The sequence below is a fragment of the Punica granatum genome, chromosome 3 (genome assembly GCF_007655135.1).
Source record: "Punica granatum isolate Tunisia-2019 chromosome 3, ASM765513v2, whole genome shotgun sequence".
Lineage (NCBI taxonomy): Eukaryota > Viridiplantae > Streptophyta > Magnoliopsida > Myrtales > Lythraceae > Punica > Punica granatum.
The window spans coordinates 38,814,769-38,831,098 of NC_045129.1; the positions used below are offsets into that span (position 1 = coordinate 38,814,769).

Here is a 16,330-nt window from a genome sequence, read left to right on the forward strand (position 1 = left end):
CTTTTCCATTTTCTCTATTTTGTGTTTTAAAATCATTTTTATAATTTATAAAAAATATAAAAAATCCAATTTCCTACTGAAAAGTCAAAATTTTTTTGAAGTAGTTATAATAAATAAAATCATTTTAAAGATACATGTTTTAATTTCTTTTATAATTTATGTTTTTGTCTATATATTTAGGAAAGAGAGTTTTTTTTTTAAATTGATTCTGAAATGAGTCCACATTGAAATGAAAATTAATCTGACTAATAAAGTTGACTATATATCTTGTAATTTCACTGAAAAAAGCACAAGTATACTCGCTGACTCACTCACTCTATAATAGATTATATAAGTGGCATTGGACAGAGCATAGAGCACCGATGTCGTCTGGGAAAATCTGGTGATGAACATTTAACAAATAAACAAATCAAGAAAGGATTAAAGGAAACCTGATCCTAATGAAAAGCCTTTTGTTTCTCAAGACACCGACACAAACTTAGAAATTGAAAATCGAATCTCTTCTGTGTGTATTTAGACCTTGAAGTTGGAGTTCTCCAGCTAGTTTTCTGTTTTCCACTTGCATAGAAAGTGGAAAACTCCTGCTTCTTCCGGAAGTCTCAAATTAATTTTTCATGAACAATGGAAAATTTTTCATCTGATTATTAAAGTTTAGTCACATACACCTCTCTCTAATTCTTGTGGTGTTGTGTGTGTATATATAATTTATTTGTTTAAAAATAAAAAAAATTATAAAATAAAAAAAATGAAAGACCAAAAGTAAAAAATAAGAGGAGGAGGATGGGTCAGCTACTAAAAACCCATGAGTGCTGGGCTCACATGTTCGCATGTGCCACTTCAAATGCAGATACTCCTTACCCCACATGACTTTATTAATTTTTACCAAAACTTCTTATTTTCAACAAAAATATATATTACAATCTATATTTATCACAATAATAAGCTACTAAAAATTAGGTGAATTTAAATTAATGGATGCATAGGTATATTAACCAGAACGTGTCATGTGACCTAGCATTGACTCATGAACCACACCCAGTTTGACCAGTCCCTTTTATTCAAGAAGATAGCATATATATGTATATACCCATTCAATCTCTGCACTATGTACCATACTTCGACAGTTCGAAACTTAATCTATTGATGATCTTCTTGACTCTTATGGATTTCTTGGATGGCATTGATCGCTGCAGGGTGGTAACCGGTGATAATATGAACTATTCCTCCCCCCCCCCCCCCCCCCCGCTTTCTTCCTAAAGGTCTCTTGGAGAACCCTTTTTTAATCGATTGACTACTGAGGCTGTAATCGAATGGTTTCTGATCAATCAGTTAATGTATTAACACACATAAATGTGTCAATGCATCATTAGCTATTATGGAAAGATTTATTTCCCTCTGTATTTTATGTACATATATCCATGTATACCATATTTAGGCACCCCTAGTTTAGCCGTAGATATTGTTTTCCTTTTATTTACCGGACCTGGATGCATATATACCAGTCGAATGAATGAAAAGAAGTTAAGTTCTTCTGCTCAATCTTGAATCTTGACATGGCATCAGAGCGGTGTTCTCGAGGCCAACCGTCTCATCTTCTTGCCGGCCAGGAGTAGCTGAGCTTCATCTTCATTTGATTCTTACTGAGTGTCATCCTTCAATTTCTGGATTTGTCCTGCAGATTTCTTCTTCTTCTGGAGTTGTCCTGCAGATCTCTTCTTCTTCCACACTTCTTTTCGGACTCACCACCATGACGAAACCCACAGACCACGACACTTCGGGTATATGTAATGCTGGAATTCAACTCGCGGCTCACACGAATAGAGCCCATTCCATGGCTGCCTGTGATGAAGCGCAACGTCTGATCATACACGGCAGAGAAACCAGTTCTGAAGCACTAGGTTTCACGGCGAAAGTCGTTCATGATTTTGGTGGAATTTCTAACCCTAATTTCAATTCAAACAGGGAAGAGAACGAACCTCGGGGCCGCCCTTCCTATGATTACAGCGGGCAAAGTGGCCATCATTAGGCAACATGCTATCAACTTCATGGATATCCAGGTTTCGATCTGTGGAATCAGAGGAATTCGAGGGGACCTCTTCAAGAAACCCTCGGCCAGGCGGGAGGAACCCATTCTCGTCTTCTTCGATCTTGCAGCAGTAACGGAGAGGAGGTGGAGCCGGATTCTCCAATTTAGGAGGCCCGGGTAATGGATATTCGGGCGGCCCATCTTAACACTCGGCCCAACTCAACCGTGGGCAATGGAGGTCCAGTCATTTGGCCCAGCAATCCTTCACTCAAGGCCCAGCGAACTACATAAAGGCCTGTCATTCGGCCCAGTGATCCTTCACTCAAGGCCTAGCGAACTACATAGCAGCCCAGGCCCACGCGACCTCCCCAGCGGACCTCAGTAAGTTGGCCTATCTTTCTGAGGCCCAATTTCAACAGCTCTTGTCGACGATATCTCGCGATAATGGCGAGGTTAATCGACTAAGTGGTGAGAATTTTGTGCCTATCACTTCAAATCTTGATTGGATTATTATTCGGAAGCGTCACGACACATGACTGGTAATTTGGATAATCTTTTTGATGTTACTCCTACTGATAATGGTCCAATTATTCATGTTCCAAATGGAACAACAAAAGCTACCTTTACGGGTAAAGTCTCATTTTGAGTCAATATGGTCCTTCATAATGTTCTTTATGTGCCGGATTTCAATTGTAATCTATTGTCCGTGGCTCAATTATTTCGGGAACTAAATTGTAGTGTACACTACATTTTCTGATCTATGCTTGATTCAGGGCTGCACCTCGGGGAGTACGATTGGAGTGGATGAACTTCACGGGGGGGTCTGGCTTCTACGACAAGTATCCTCATCTTTTTAGAGACTACGGGCAATGAAAGCAGACGATGAAGATACTTGGCATAAGCGGTTGGGACATCCTTCTTTTCGTATTCAGTTTGAGAATGATTCTATTTCCATGCATCGTTCAGTCAGTAATTCACTCTGTGACATATGTTGTCGGGCAAAACAAACACGCTCCAGTTTTACCAGCAGTTCAAATAAAGCCTATTTTCCATTTCAATTGGTTCATTGTGACATATGGGGACCATATAAGATCTCATCTATTTTTGGTGCTCAGTATTTTTTGTCAATTGTGGATGACTATAGCCGGGCTGTATGGGTTTATCTTTTACGAAATAAGTCGGAGGCACAAGGTTTTCTAATTATTTTCTGCAAGCTGGTCAGGAATCAATTTGATCGAACAGTGAAAACGATGAGAGGTGACAATGGGTCAGAATTCACGAGTCGGGTCGTTCAAGACTATTTTTCTGACAACGACATCATTCATCAAACTTCATGCAATGATACTCCTCAACAAAATGGACGAGTTGAGCGCAAACATCATCACATTCTCAATGTAGCTTGGGCATTGATGTTTCAAGCTTCACTTCCGATAGATTTTTGGGGAGAATGTGTTTCTGCTGCGGCACACCTCATTAATCTCACGCCTTCGAATATTTTATCAGGCAAGATACCATTCGAACTCATTTTTCGTAAGAAGCCAGATTATAGACACATTCGTATTTTCGGATGTCTATGTTATGCACATCATAACCCTCGACTCAAGGATAAACTTGGGTCACATTCAAGAAGGTGCATTTTTATTGGGCACCCATTTGGAAAGAATTGTTAGAAAGTTTATGACTTGGAGAACCGTGAGGTTTTTGTTTCTAGAGATGTTAAATTCAGTAAGACCGATTTTCCTTTCAGCAATTCGGCTTCATCCAGTTCGGTCAGTTCGGGCGTCCGATTTTTGGATAATTTGGGCTCAAGGGGAGTTTAGGAAGAGTTCAGCCCAATTGAGTTTCAGGGGGAGTTCAGGCCAATTGAGCCCAAATCAGAACACCATATGCCCAGTCCATCTGCGCCCAGATCCGCCGAGCCCATTATCACTAAGCCAAATCCAATAGAGCCCAGTAGAGTCACTAGGCTTCATTTGGTCCAAAATAATTCCACTAAGCCCAGTCTGCCTAACTCTGTTGTGCCTGCTGATTTGTCCAACCCGATTTCTTTTGCTGACCCGGCATCTACTTCATCTACCGATCCGACAGCTATATCCGACCTGGTATCTTCTTCAACAGACGGTATAGCTCGTTCAAAGGCTCCGCGAAATATTCACAAACCAAGTTAGCTTAATGATTTTGTCTCTCATACTGCTCGTTGTTTCAATTCTCCCCTATCATATCACCCACTCCATCACACTCTCCAGGTACGTCTCATCCTCTCGAGCATTATCTTAATTATTTTGATATTGATGCCACCCAATTGTCGTTCCTTACTGCCATTGACTCCGAAACAGAGCTAAGGACTTACTCTCAAGCTGCCAAGGATCACATATGGCGCCTCCCCATGGCCGATGAAATTCACGCTCTTGAGGAGAACTGCACCTAGACCATTCAATCACTCCCTCCCGAGAAAAAACCCATCGGTTGTAAGTGGGTTTTTAAGATTAAACGATGGGCCGATGGCACTGTGGAACGCTACAAAGCTCGGCTCGTGGCCAAAGGTTTCAATCAAGTTGAAGGCGTCGATTTTCACGAGACTTTTGTGCTAGTAGCAAAATTGGTCACGGTACGTTATCTATTGACTATTGCTGTTGCTAAACAATGAGAGATGCATCAACTTGATGTAAATAATGCATTTTTTCATGGGGATTTGGATGAAGAGGTTTAAATGTTACTTCCTCCTGGTTTTCATTTTGCTCATCCTAATCAGGTATGCCGTTTGCGAAAGTCATTATGTGGTCTTCGTCAAGCCTCTCGCAACTGGTATTCCAAATTTGCCACAGCTCTCATTCAATATGGATTTCAACAGTCCGAGACTGATCATTCTTTGTTCATCTTCTCTTATGGTGGCATATTTCTTACGGTCCTAGTTTATGCGGAAGATATGATTCTTGTAGCTAATGATTCTATCTCATGCACCAATTTCAAGAATTATCTTAACCAGTGCTTTCGCATTAAGGATCTTGGTGCCTTATTCTATTTTTTGGGCATCGATATTATTCGCAGTAGTTCCGGTCTCTTTCTCAATCAACGAAGGTACACTTTAGATATTCTTACTAAGGCTGGTATGCTGGGCTCTCAGCCTGCTTATTTCTCTATGGAACAACTGCACCAATTGTCTACAGATAGTGGCGATCCCATTTCTGATCTGGGACAATACCGTCTTCTCGTTGGTCACCTCCTATATCTCACCATCACCAAGCCGGAGCTCAGTTATTCTATTCATATTCTCTCATAGTTCTTACAAGATCCTCGTCAGGGATATTGGGATGCAGCTCTGCGAGTGCTCTGTTATCTCAAGCAATCCCCTGGACAAGGAATTTTTCTCCATCCCCTGGACAAGGAATTTTTCTCCGTCCAACCTCTCTGTCTTTAACGGCCTACTATGATGCGGATTGGGCTAGTTGTCCAATGACTCGACGATCTTTGACTGGATATTTCATTTCTTGGAAGACCAAAAGCAAACAACAGTCTCCAAATCATCTGTTGAAGCTGAATACCGGGCCATGGCCACAACCGTCAGTGAGCTCTTATGGCTTCATTCTCTCCTCAGCTCTCTTGGTGTTTATCATGCAGGTCCAATGCGTCTTTTTTGTGATAATCAAGCGGCTCTTCACATCGCCTCTAACTCAGTCTCCCATGAGCGCACCAAGCACATTGAATTAGATTGTCATTTCATTAGGCAACACATACGCTCTGGAACTGTAAAAACATCTCACTTGTCTACGCGCTTTCAACTGGCAGACATATTTACTAAGACATTTGGGAATGATCAGTTTTATTTTCTCCTCAGCAAGTTGAGAATTCAGAATCCTCATTCTCCAACTTGAGGTGGAGTATTATGGAAAGATTTATTTCCTTCTATATTTTATGTACATATATCCATGTATACCATACTCAGGCACCCCAAGTTTAGCCGTAAATATTGTTTTCCTTTTATTTATCGGGCCTGGATGTATACATACCAGTCGAATGAATGAAAAGAAGTTAAGTTCTTCCGCTCAATCTTGAATCTTGACATTAGCCATTACATGAGTCTAAATAACATCGAAAACGTAGCACTTTTTTATCAAACGTCGAATATGAAGATAAATGTAAATTGGAATGCAATAAGTATTTTTAATCTCTCTCTTATTATTGTTGGGTGACTAAAGAAGTGACCAAAGACACGATCATTCGATGCACCGTCATTTTTTGAAAACATATGGAGGGGCAACTGTGTGTTTTGTCTTTCCTCTTCCTATATATGTTTGACGAACATAAGTGATAAGTCAATGGATTCCAACTTGCCATTACGTACCATAATTTTATTAAAAAAAAGATTTTGACTGGTCAAAATTATAATTAGTCTAAGACGATATAACGGAAATCTGATTATTTTGTAATTCATGTAATCATTGCCTCTTCTCTTCTCTCGTTTTTCAAAAAATGCCCAGACAAAAAATTAATCTAAGTTCACCGAAATAAGAACTAAGGTTAAATAAAAGAATTGAGCTTATATATATGTCATTTACTCCAAAATACTTGTTTAAATGTTATTTTTACTTGTCGGGAGACTGGTCATTGCAAATTCGATCGATTCCGAGCTTGCAATTTAATTGACAATGAATGTGGGCCCTTCATCAGACTAGGAATATATTGTTTTTAAATTCTCGTTTAGCATAATTAATCGCCAAAGACGACACAGAAAGTATATATAAAACTACGGCTTCGTGGACACAGTACCAGGTTTAATTATTTTATTCAGATATATGATGTATCATTACTAATTTAATTATGAATGTGATTTCATGTATGCATGTATATTCGTATGCATAAGATTTTAAAAAAAAAAGTTGTTAACAAAAGTTAGAGAAGACCGCCGTCTGCGACAGTTGATGCAAAAGTCATGTGCTAGCTAGCTACGTAATTTTAATAATCTGTTAGAATACTCAGTAATTAATTTCATTCAAATGTGATGCATTGGCACCTTAAATAGAAGTGGGACATGGGAATATATTTTTCATTATTTGACGAGATCTTGATCTTCTTCTGGTGATTGTAAATTTCATCAGACAGTTAGTTACATCAGCAATCCCCGATATATATATATATATATTTCATCATTCAATCTCGATCTTTTTTCAATCAAGTTGAATCAGGATAGATAGCTATCTGTGAAAAAAAAAATTCTTAAATTTAACTTCAAATAACAGCTGGGATGACATATGCATATAATTAGTTATATCATATAACCACATTGCAATACTAGCTGATAAATCCGCGCCATGCATGGAATTTGTCCTTAATTATTATCAATAAAATTTTCAATTGATAACTCGTTATAATACTTGTTTGCTTTTACTTTGTTAATCATTTTTAGCTGACTAATGTGTAAATTAACAACGACGACCATGACAGTGATAGTGATGATAATGATGATGATAATCTCCCAACAAAACAATAATTATATATGTCCCATTTGGCTTAAAAATAACAACAATAACAACAACAATAATAATATAATAATTTTAGTGAAAGTTATGGAAACATTAGGCATATGAAAAGTCGATGAATGAGAAGCTCCTATTTCAAATTCTTTGACGAACGACATGCAATGATGAATGCCCCGACAATTATATATTATATATAGATATGAGCAGTTGAAAGAAAGAGGTTGCAATGCAGGTATATCACGTGATATTGTGTCACTAAACATATAAAAAAATATATTTTTATCACCCGTATTTTTTGTGAAATTTCTAAAAATTAAAAGGAATAGGAAAATCCACATTAACTACTTGGAATATTTTTTTGGTGAAATATTAACTTGTGACATTGTTACGTGGTAAACTCTTTACATAAAAAACTTTCTCATAATTTAATGACACGCGCTCTCATTTGGCAACTAATAACAAGTTTCATGTTTGATTCTCGCGTGGAATTATCTATATTAATTTATTAGTTATTAAAAGTTTTATTTTTTTATACTAGATCAAGAGCCTCCCTTATAACTAATATATATGAGTAGTTAAAGGATTTTGAAATCCATTAAAAATACCTTGTAATCGAGATGAATTCTTATTAAGTATTAGGGTATCTTCAATTGTACATTTAGATAGTTGGTTTGTTTTTGGTAGTCCTAGATATTAGGCTTAGAACGTTACTATGGATTATTTCGATTCCTTTTTCATATAAGGTTCATGCCTATTTACTCTTCTGAATATTCTAAACATTCTGAATACGATTGAGTTGGATTATCCGAACTTCACAATTCTATATTTGAACGAGAATTAATATCTACTTTTGTTGGATGATTATCCACCTCATGTTGTCACCGGCAAAAGAAGGTACAGACGTTTGACCACTAAGATCCAAAGCTGATGAGGGCGAAAGGACTGAGAGATGAGCGGTGAGAACAGACAAATTCCTTGGTACTGTTCATGTCCTTGATTACATTTATAATATGCTGCTAAGTGCTAACTTATGTATATAAACTAAATGTATGAGGGAACACTATGCTGTGTGAATTTTCATGAAACAATTTTCTTTTTTTCTTAATGAAATCACGAGTTATCTTCAATTTATTTACCAAGACTAATATTATTCGGCATCAGCCTTAACATGATCATCACACGGTGCTTCTCCGGTGGTTTTGAAATTCCTTGCACCGCAAATGAAATTCATCTATTGAAAGATCAGTTTATTGCTTAGCTACGTCCATGTGGTTGATTTTTTTTTTTCTTGTTGGGAAAGAATTTACAATGACAGTAGTGTTACTCAAATAAATAGGAAATTATTCCACTGTAAATCCCCCACCTGTGTCTGCAATGTTTCTATATATTACAAGAATCCTACCTCAGATCACACTTATTCTCTCTTGCCTCATTTTCACCCCTCTCACTCTCTTCCCCTCTTGAAGTACAGAAGATAAGAGAACTAGTGGTTCATGGATGAATCATGGAAGCTCCAATATTCATCATCGCCTCCGACATCGTCTTCGAGTTCAAGAACGAGGGCATTGCCGAGGAGTTTCTCGCAGAAGAGCTCCTCCTCGAAGTTCCCTCTTCCAAGAAGTTTCTCGCTAAAGAACACAGCTAGCGGCGGTAGTAGTAGTAGTAACGTTAACCCTAATTCATCATCATCATCATTCTTGAGGAGCTCATCCTTGAAGTTCTCATCCTCCAAGTCATCTTCTCTCTCGAGGAGCGGGTCCCAGAAGGGCGGCAGCTCTGGATCGAACGTCACGAGGAAGTACAGCAGCTTGGCCAAGGAGCAGAAGGCGCGGTTCTACATCATGAGGAGGTGCATTGCTATGCTCGTCTGTTGGCATAAGCACGGTGATTCCTGAGAAGGGAACGGATGCGCCGACCCCGCCGAGGTAGAGAGATCATCGCTCAAGATTTTAGTTCATTGATTCATTATATATATATCTGTAACTATCGATTGAGAGGTTTTGTGTGATCATTGACAAGCTTGGGATTATTAAAAGCTAAAAAGGGGGGATCAACATCAACCCATACATGCCTGTTTAGTTACGCAGAATTAATCGCTCCCGAAATTATTTTAGAATTGCTTTCTCTTTTCGGTCTTTACTGTTGCGTTTCTCCGGTAATTAAAAGGGTTACCGAAGAAGCACGGCTCTGCACATTCGACATTGTTTTCCAACATACTAGCTTGCTAGAAATTAAAATCAAGTGCTCTCTTCCGCAAGATCTATTATGTCTTAACGCAATCGTTTTCTTGAGATTAAACTTTAAGAGATCGAAAAGTCCACTGGTACCAAACGGGGCAGGTTTCCTCTCTCGTGCTTGGGACATTGTATTGTAAGAATTAAAAAAAGACTGTCATGTAGTGAAGGAACTATAGTAATTCATCATCAGATCAGCTCTGAGACAATATAGCAAAAGTTGTGTATAATAATTTATCTGTAGGTTTTTCAGAGGTAGTGGTGGGTTCTACTACTTCTTACATCTTATCTCTTGTATGTTCTTTTTTCCAAAATTGTTTTTTTTTTCCCCAAATTTTTGCTTTGTCTGGGTGAGGAGCAAGATTCCCTTTCAGATGTTGGAACTAACAGTATAAGAGGACAATGTTTATAATTGGATGCACACTGGAAACTGCAAATATTTAAACGCTTTCCCCAACAAAATAATAATAATTCATGGCTACATGGAATGGAAAGTGGGGAATTGCATTTAAAAGCAAACTGAGAGAGAGATAGACATATATAGATAAAGATATATGTATTTCTAAATTTTTATTTTCTTTTACTTATAATGTGCAGTGAAGATCCATTTCAAATAGTATAATTTATATGATTTCCTTCGTGGTCAGGATAAATCGAATATCTAAATAGAAATCAGTTTTCAACAACACATTAGTTCTGACATAATTATTCAAACATTTCACCTTATTTCTAAATGGTGTGCTTTTGATGCGAAATCATTTCCATACCAGCCCGGAGTTGATTTTATAAAAGCGTTTTGCTTCATCCTCGAAAGATGCAAACAACTTTTGGTCATATTTGTTAAGGGTTGTTTACGTATCACTGGCTATTGTGTTGTCGAGCGTAAATGAAACTTTGTTTTTTGGATACTCTTCCAATAATTCTCATGAATGGAATCAGTGCTGTCGACGAAGCAATCCCTAGAATTTCGGTTGTACTATGGTACAAATAATTCAAACATTAATTGAAGCAAAAAAGAAAATCCAAAATGATCAGAGAGACAAAACATTTTATTGGGTTTGGCTCAGTGCACAACTCCTCTTCATTTGCAATCGCCACAAAGGCAAAGAAAGAAACAAAAATCCCCGGCAGAAATTATAACAATAATAAGTTAAACAAAAATTAAATTGTGAAGAAAATGAAAGGAAAAAAACAACGGTGATGGTCGAGGTCAAAGTTGGGGCTTTCAACACTTCGGAAGATCAGATGGTGGGGGAGGCAGTTTCTGGGAGGGAAGGGACCCATCGAGTACGATCCACGCCATCCTCAGGCCCCAGCTTATGTGGACTTCGAAGTGACAGTGCATGAACCAAACTCCTGTTCATATTTCATTTTCACGTGTCATCCCCAGTCATTAGTTTTTAACAAAAAATTTCTAATATCCATGCTCGAATAAATTTGTATGTTTAATTTTATAAAGTAAGAGATGGAGAAAATTGTACCTGGATTATCTGCAAGGAATCGGATGGCGACCCAACCACCAGAAGGCACGGCGACAGTGTTTCTCTCCACGGGGTCTACCAAGTTGAACTTGGGAGGGTCCTTGTTGGGGTCGAAGTTCCCGAAACCCTGCCCCACAACGAAGAAGTTGAACCCGTGCAGGTGCAGCGGGTGGCTCTCTGCACCCAGGATGCTCGCGTCCTGCATCACTAGCTCCACGCTCGTATTAAATGGCAGCACCACTACTTTAGTACCGTTGATGACCATCGTGTTGTTGGGCGGGGTGCCTGTGTAGTTGAAAGGAATGAGAGGGGTGGTCGGGAAATCGTTCGTGAAGACACCATTGGATTTCCTGAAGAAGTACGACTGTAGTAATGCGGTCGAGGGGAGAGCGAAAGAGACATTGTTAACCGAAGCCGCGAATTTCGTGCCATTGGGCCCTTGGCACGTTTGGTTCTTAGGGCACGGGCTGGTCCCGAGCCCGACCGTGAAAAAGAACCTCTTCTCGACTGTTTGAGGGACGTTGGCCGGATACTGAGCATTGGCCAAGCTACGGAACTTCTGGCTAAAATTGGCCACGACATTCGTGGCATTGATTGGAGGGAGGAACGGTAAGAGCAACGTGAGGTTCTTGGAGTTCATGGCAGAATGCCGCGGTCTGGCTGTCACATACTCGAGAATCCCAGCCATGGTAGTGTTGTCGAACGTGCCTTGGCCGGTGAAGTAGGGCCGTGCTGCCATCAGGTAAGTTGTCATGGGAGGATCCGCTTTGGTCTTCAACAGGACGTTAGTGGTCTGTCCGGGTGCGATCAATAGGATATCAGTAGGGAACGGCTTGACGTAGAGCGCATCAGCTTCCACCACCGTAAGGCTGTGATTCGCGATGCTGAAGAAGAGCTCATCATTGAGCGCAGCATTGATGAGGCGGAGGAGGTACGTCTTGCCGGGCTTCACCTTAAGTTTAAACGTATCTGAGAAGAAAAGTTCGTATTACGCGAATTATTGCATGTGAACTATATATTTATCGGATTATTAAGTTAAATTCAATGGATTATTAGTTAAGTACCGCTGGCGGAACAATTATACAGAGGCCCAGGGAGGCCATTGATGGTGTATGCCTCGGAGACATTCGGGCCCGCCCCGGTCTGAAGAGCTTGGCTGATAACAGCCTCCGGATCAGCATTGAACCACTCTCCTGCACACATATACATTAATTCACACACAGGTGGATTATTATCGGCATTAGCGTAGCATGTGCTACATGATTTGGCAGGAACATATAAATGAAATTCGTACTTGAAACATATGGTTAGCGTGTACGTGCATCGACAAGCTCATGTGATTGAGTTCTCGGGGCGCATATACTTACCGAATATCATGGGTACTTCCTTGTGGGGCTTGGGGAAAGGGTAAGGGACATTTCTCTTTGGGAGGATGATGAGGGGTCCATAGACAGTGGCTCTGAGCCATGAGATGTGGGCATGCCAGAACAACGTCCCCCTCTGCCCCGTTATCGTGAAGTTGTATACGTAGCTCTGATTTGTTTGGATTGGGCACTGCGTAACGTATGCTGGCCCGTCTGCCCATCCGCTCCGGAGCTGTCTGATCCCATGCCTGTTTTTTCCGATCGATCCGCATAATTATATCCGACGGCAATAATTGTTTTCTTGATCATATATAATAATTTGGTATAATAATAATTAAGAACAGTTGTTATGTAATTTATATTATACCAGTGGATGCTGATGTTGTTTGAAACAAGGTTGACCACCTTGACCAGTACCCGGTCGCCCTCCCGTGCAATGATCCGGGGCCCGGGGAACTTCCCGTTCACCGTCACCATACTCTTCGTGTGGCATAACCGGGTCACATTTTGCTTCTTTATCTGCAAAATTTATCAACCGGCAGGTTTTACTACCTTCAAATACTGTAATACAGAACCACCTAAAAATATATACAATGACCACCCCAATCCATGAACTAGCAGTTAGACTTTATTATACGTACAATGAACTCATAGCGCCTTGTAATCCCAGCACTTGTAGTCCCCAGGAACGCCGAGAAGCAGCTTGCGGACAGAAGAAAAGCTGCCAGCAGCGCGAGTCGTGGAGAGTAGACGAAGGCCATTGTGATTCGACGCGGTCCCTCTGCTCTAATTTGCTGTGTTGAGGATATATGGGGCAGTGTTTATGGAGTTTACCAGGGGTTGCTCAATTTATATAGGAGGGAGAGGGCCTGTTTGGTTAGTCGATTAGGTAGACGGAGGGAAGTGTGTCCAAAAGAATTTGATGAAGAAAATGAAACCTCACTGTCCTTTTGGTCCATCTTCACCGTGCAGGAAAAAAATCGTATATATTATCCATGATTAATTTCATAAACAGAAACCTCAAGAAAAGGGAAATTGAGAAAAGAAAACTTTTTGAGGGATCCCTTTTGTTTAGTTTGATTTGAGAAAGCAGATTTGTTATTTTTCTCATTTGGCATCGACTTTGTCCTTATCACTCCATACTTTGATTAGATCTGTAATTTCCTATACTATTCTGCATGTAAAAGTTATCCATTATCAAAATTAATTATTGACTATATAGTAATCTCATAATTAAGGCATATAGTGTATTATTTAGGTCAGTTGGAAGTTGGAACTATAGAGCCACCCGTCTCAATCAGCAAATAGCAGTTTCAAAGTATAGACAAATATTCCAACCGTCATATTTCAATGTACTGTACTCATGAACTTCCCTTGTAACAAAAAAAAAATCCAATCGTCAAGTCTTGTTGGCCAAGACAAAATGAAGAATGTCAACACCCTATTAGAACTATTATTGGGGAGATTGAGATGAATATCAAACCCGTAGATCGAAATGGTTACAGCTCAAAACTCATATATATATATTAAAAAAAAACACTCTTTTGTCGACAGACAAGAACTAAAGATCATTTCAGATACATTTTGTATTAATATTGGATCGTTGTGATATGTTGGATCTTGGTTGAATATAAAGCGGACCTATTGTTCCACAAATACGAGTATATGTATTGAATTTATTCACTTGGGTTTTGTCATAATAATTGAGTCGGTCCATTTTTAAGCCATGATTGATCTTAACTTCCATGCCAATCATCTCCAATGGAAGAATTCGACCGAACAGTGCCTTAGCTAGCTAGCTAGCTTGACCCCTCCACTCCAGAGAGAGTCCAGAGACAGCCACTGAAGAAGGAGACATTCGACCCACCACCTTTCTCTTCCCAAGCAACAAAAGTTGATCAAATAATCAAATTAATGATTCCCAATTAGGCCTCAAATCTGATCTCTGTTTTCTGATCAATCCTCTTCTCTAATTAACCACCTATATTAACCAAACCATACTTATAAAGAGTTTTACTTTGAAATCAATCAACTGGCGAGTTCCGGTCCCAGTTGGACCTCCCACGTACGCTGAGACCCAACCGAGATTGGTCATGATCGAGGTAAACGCATATATGTACTTGCCACTTTGATATATATAATTAACCACACAACTGCGTTGTTTACTACGCACATAAGGTCTCTGGTTTCATCTTCATGTGCGTTGGACGTTCTCTAATATTAATCACAACGATCAGATGCTTATGGTATGTTTGGATTCAGAGTTAAATTAACTTTGATTTTGATTATGGAAAAGGACAAATGAGTTGAGATTAAAAATTTGACTTGTGAAACGTGTGTTTTTATTGTATAGTGTGTTGAGTTAAAGTTAAAGTTAAAATTTTTTACTTGGAAAATATATATTTTTGTTATGTAGTGTGTTGAGGTAAAGTTAAAGTTAAAATCAAGTTGATTTTAACTTACAATTTTGTACCAATATTGACAAATTAATTAATATGATAACTAAAGTGTGAAAATTAATTAAGAATATGAGCAATAAATGGGGGGTGGGATTAAGTTTTGCTCTATAAATGGTTTTACGGTCTGCGTGTCGGCATTTTGTATATTGACATATAGGGTCCGAGATAGGGCCTGCGTGCCCTGGAAATTTTGCCGCTTCGTTGCAGTTTTGACTCTGGATGAGTATTTGTAAATTTTTGATTATATGAGTAAAGTACTGATACTTATTTGAATAAAAAATGAATAAATGGGGGTTGGGGGGCTTAAGAGAGAAATTGCTTGAGGTGAAGATGAGATGAGATTATGACTGTGGGTGGGTCGGGGTCTACTGCTAGTGCTAGCTAATCAGCCATGGATGTAATTTGTAGTTACACCAACTACGGTTCTTGTAGAATACTAACCGTTTATTATTATCAATCGTTTTTACACTCTTTCTCTCCTTTTGTTTTTCTTCTTTTTGGCAATCCAATTCTTCATTTCACTATATATACATACACGCAACAAATATACACTGAATTGGCTTTAATTTATTTTCATATATAGGGATGAAGATTTAAATATCCACAGCAGTACTCAATGCTCGAAAGTAACATGTCAACAGAACTCTCGTTACTTTCACTTGGGGGATCATATTGGGGTTTCAATCCAGTATGTAATACTATTTACCAGAGTTGTGTTATTGCATGCGCGGAAAAATGTTCAGCTATCGACCGAGGCTTGAACCGTTTGAAGGTGAGGAAGTTGATCACCGTGATGGGTACGCATATAAAAATCCCCACGAGCAATCGAGGCCCATTGGGATTGACGGCGCTGTAAGTTAGGTCCGGCTGTTGACCAAGCGTGGACTCGTGGCATTGATCCCGATCCCAACCCCTACTGTGATCCTTCCTGACCATAAAAATATTGTTTCATACATTTTATGGCCGATTATTATGCCGATAGCTCGCCCGATGCTGAGGCTAGGCAACAACCTCATGGTCTTTCCATGGAACTGTTGTATTTTCCTGATGAGGACGTCAGGGACGAGAAGGAAAACGGCTACTGTCGGTGGCATATGGTATTATTTTCATGGATCAAGTCGGCCCAGCTTGTTGGGCCCTGGGTAGCGGCCCGCAGTGGGCTAAGTCGGTCCATTGGATGCCCATCCAACACTGTTCTCTCGAGCTGCTCCATTGAGCAGCCCGGGCAACCAATTTCAGATTATGAATAGTTGATGATAGTCGTTGTCACGACTCCATGATGCACGCAT

At 39.4% G+C, this 16,330-nt stretch overlaps 2 protein-coding genes and 3 long non-coding RNA genes across 6 annotated transcripts; 3 read left to right on the plus strand and 2 right to left on the minus strand.

Moving 5' to 3' along the window:
- Window positions 1-1,371: 1,371 nt before the first annotated feature.
- LOC116199697 lies at window positions 1,372-2,141 on the minus strand. The gene is made up of 2 exons (XR_004155586.1): window positions 1,977-2,141; window positions 1,372-1,839 (listed from the first exon to the last, which is right to left on the minus strand). It is a non-coding gene; the product is annotated as an uncharacterized LOC116199697 (long non-coding RNA).
- LOC116199699 lies at window positions 2,141-3,084 on the plus strand. 2 transcript variants are annotated; one of them, XR_004155589.1, is made up of 2 exons: window positions 2,141-2,494; window positions 2,800-3,084. It is a non-coding gene; the product is annotated as an uncharacterized LOC116199699 (long non-coding RNA). The 2 variants fall into 2 exon arrangements; XR_004155588.1 differs by having other exon boundaries at window positions 2,141-2,407.
- Window positions 3,085-3,377: 293 nt separating this feature from the next.
- Window positions 3,378-5,196, plus strand: LOC116199702. The gene is made up of 3 exons (XR_004155592.1): window positions 3,378-4,272; window positions 4,363-4,634; window positions 4,779-5,196. It is a non-coding gene; the product is annotated as an uncharacterized LOC116199702 (long non-coding RNA).
- Window positions 5,197-8,786: 3,590 nt separating this feature from the next.
- LOC116199693 lies at window positions 8,787-9,760 on the plus strand. The gene has a single exon (XM_031530160.1). The coding sequence runs from the start codon at window positions 8,997-8,999 to the stop codon at window positions 9,396-9,398; it is 402 nt and encodes a 133-aa protein (XP_031386020.1). The 5' UTR covers window positions 8,787-8,996; the 3' UTR covers window positions 9,399-9,760.
- A 1,005-nt stretch (window positions 9,761-10,765) lies between these two features.
- Window positions 10,766-13,414, minus strand: LOC116199682 (laccase-17-like). The gene is made up of 6 exons (XM_031530145.1): window positions 13,224-13,414; window positions 12,950-13,101; window positions 12,586-12,830; window positions 12,283-12,411; window positions 11,219-12,187; window positions 10,766-11,093 (listed from the first exon to the last, which is right to left on the minus strand). Exons 1-6 carry the CDS (start codon window positions 13,341-13,343, stop codon window positions 10,963-10,965), a joined length of 1,746 nt encoding a protein of 581 aa, XP_031386005.1. The 5' UTR covers window positions 13,344-13,414; the 3' UTR covers window positions 10,766-10,962.
- Window positions 13,415-16,330: the final 2,916 nt, after the last annotated feature.

What these genes read in the sequence shown, in the direction of transcription:
- LOC116199693 (XM_031530160.1), top strand. Translation starts at nt 8,997, where the DNA reads ATGGATGAATCATGGAAGCTCCAATATTCATCATCGCCTCCGACATCG.
- LOC116199682 (XM_031530145.1), bottom strand. Translation starts at nt 13,343, where the DNA reads ATGGCCTTCGTCTACTCTCCACGACTCGCGCTGCTGGCAGCTTTTCTT. An exon ending in AACAACATCAGCATCCACTG is followed by an intron (nt 12,831 to 12,949) that starts GTATAATATAAA and finishes CGGAAAAAACAG; the next exon opens with GCATGGGATCAGACAGCTCC. An exon ending in ATTCCTTGCAGATAATCCAG is followed by an intron (nt 11,094 to 11,218) that starts GTACAATTTTCT and finishes AAATATGAACAG; the next exon opens with GAGTTTGGTTCATGCACTGT.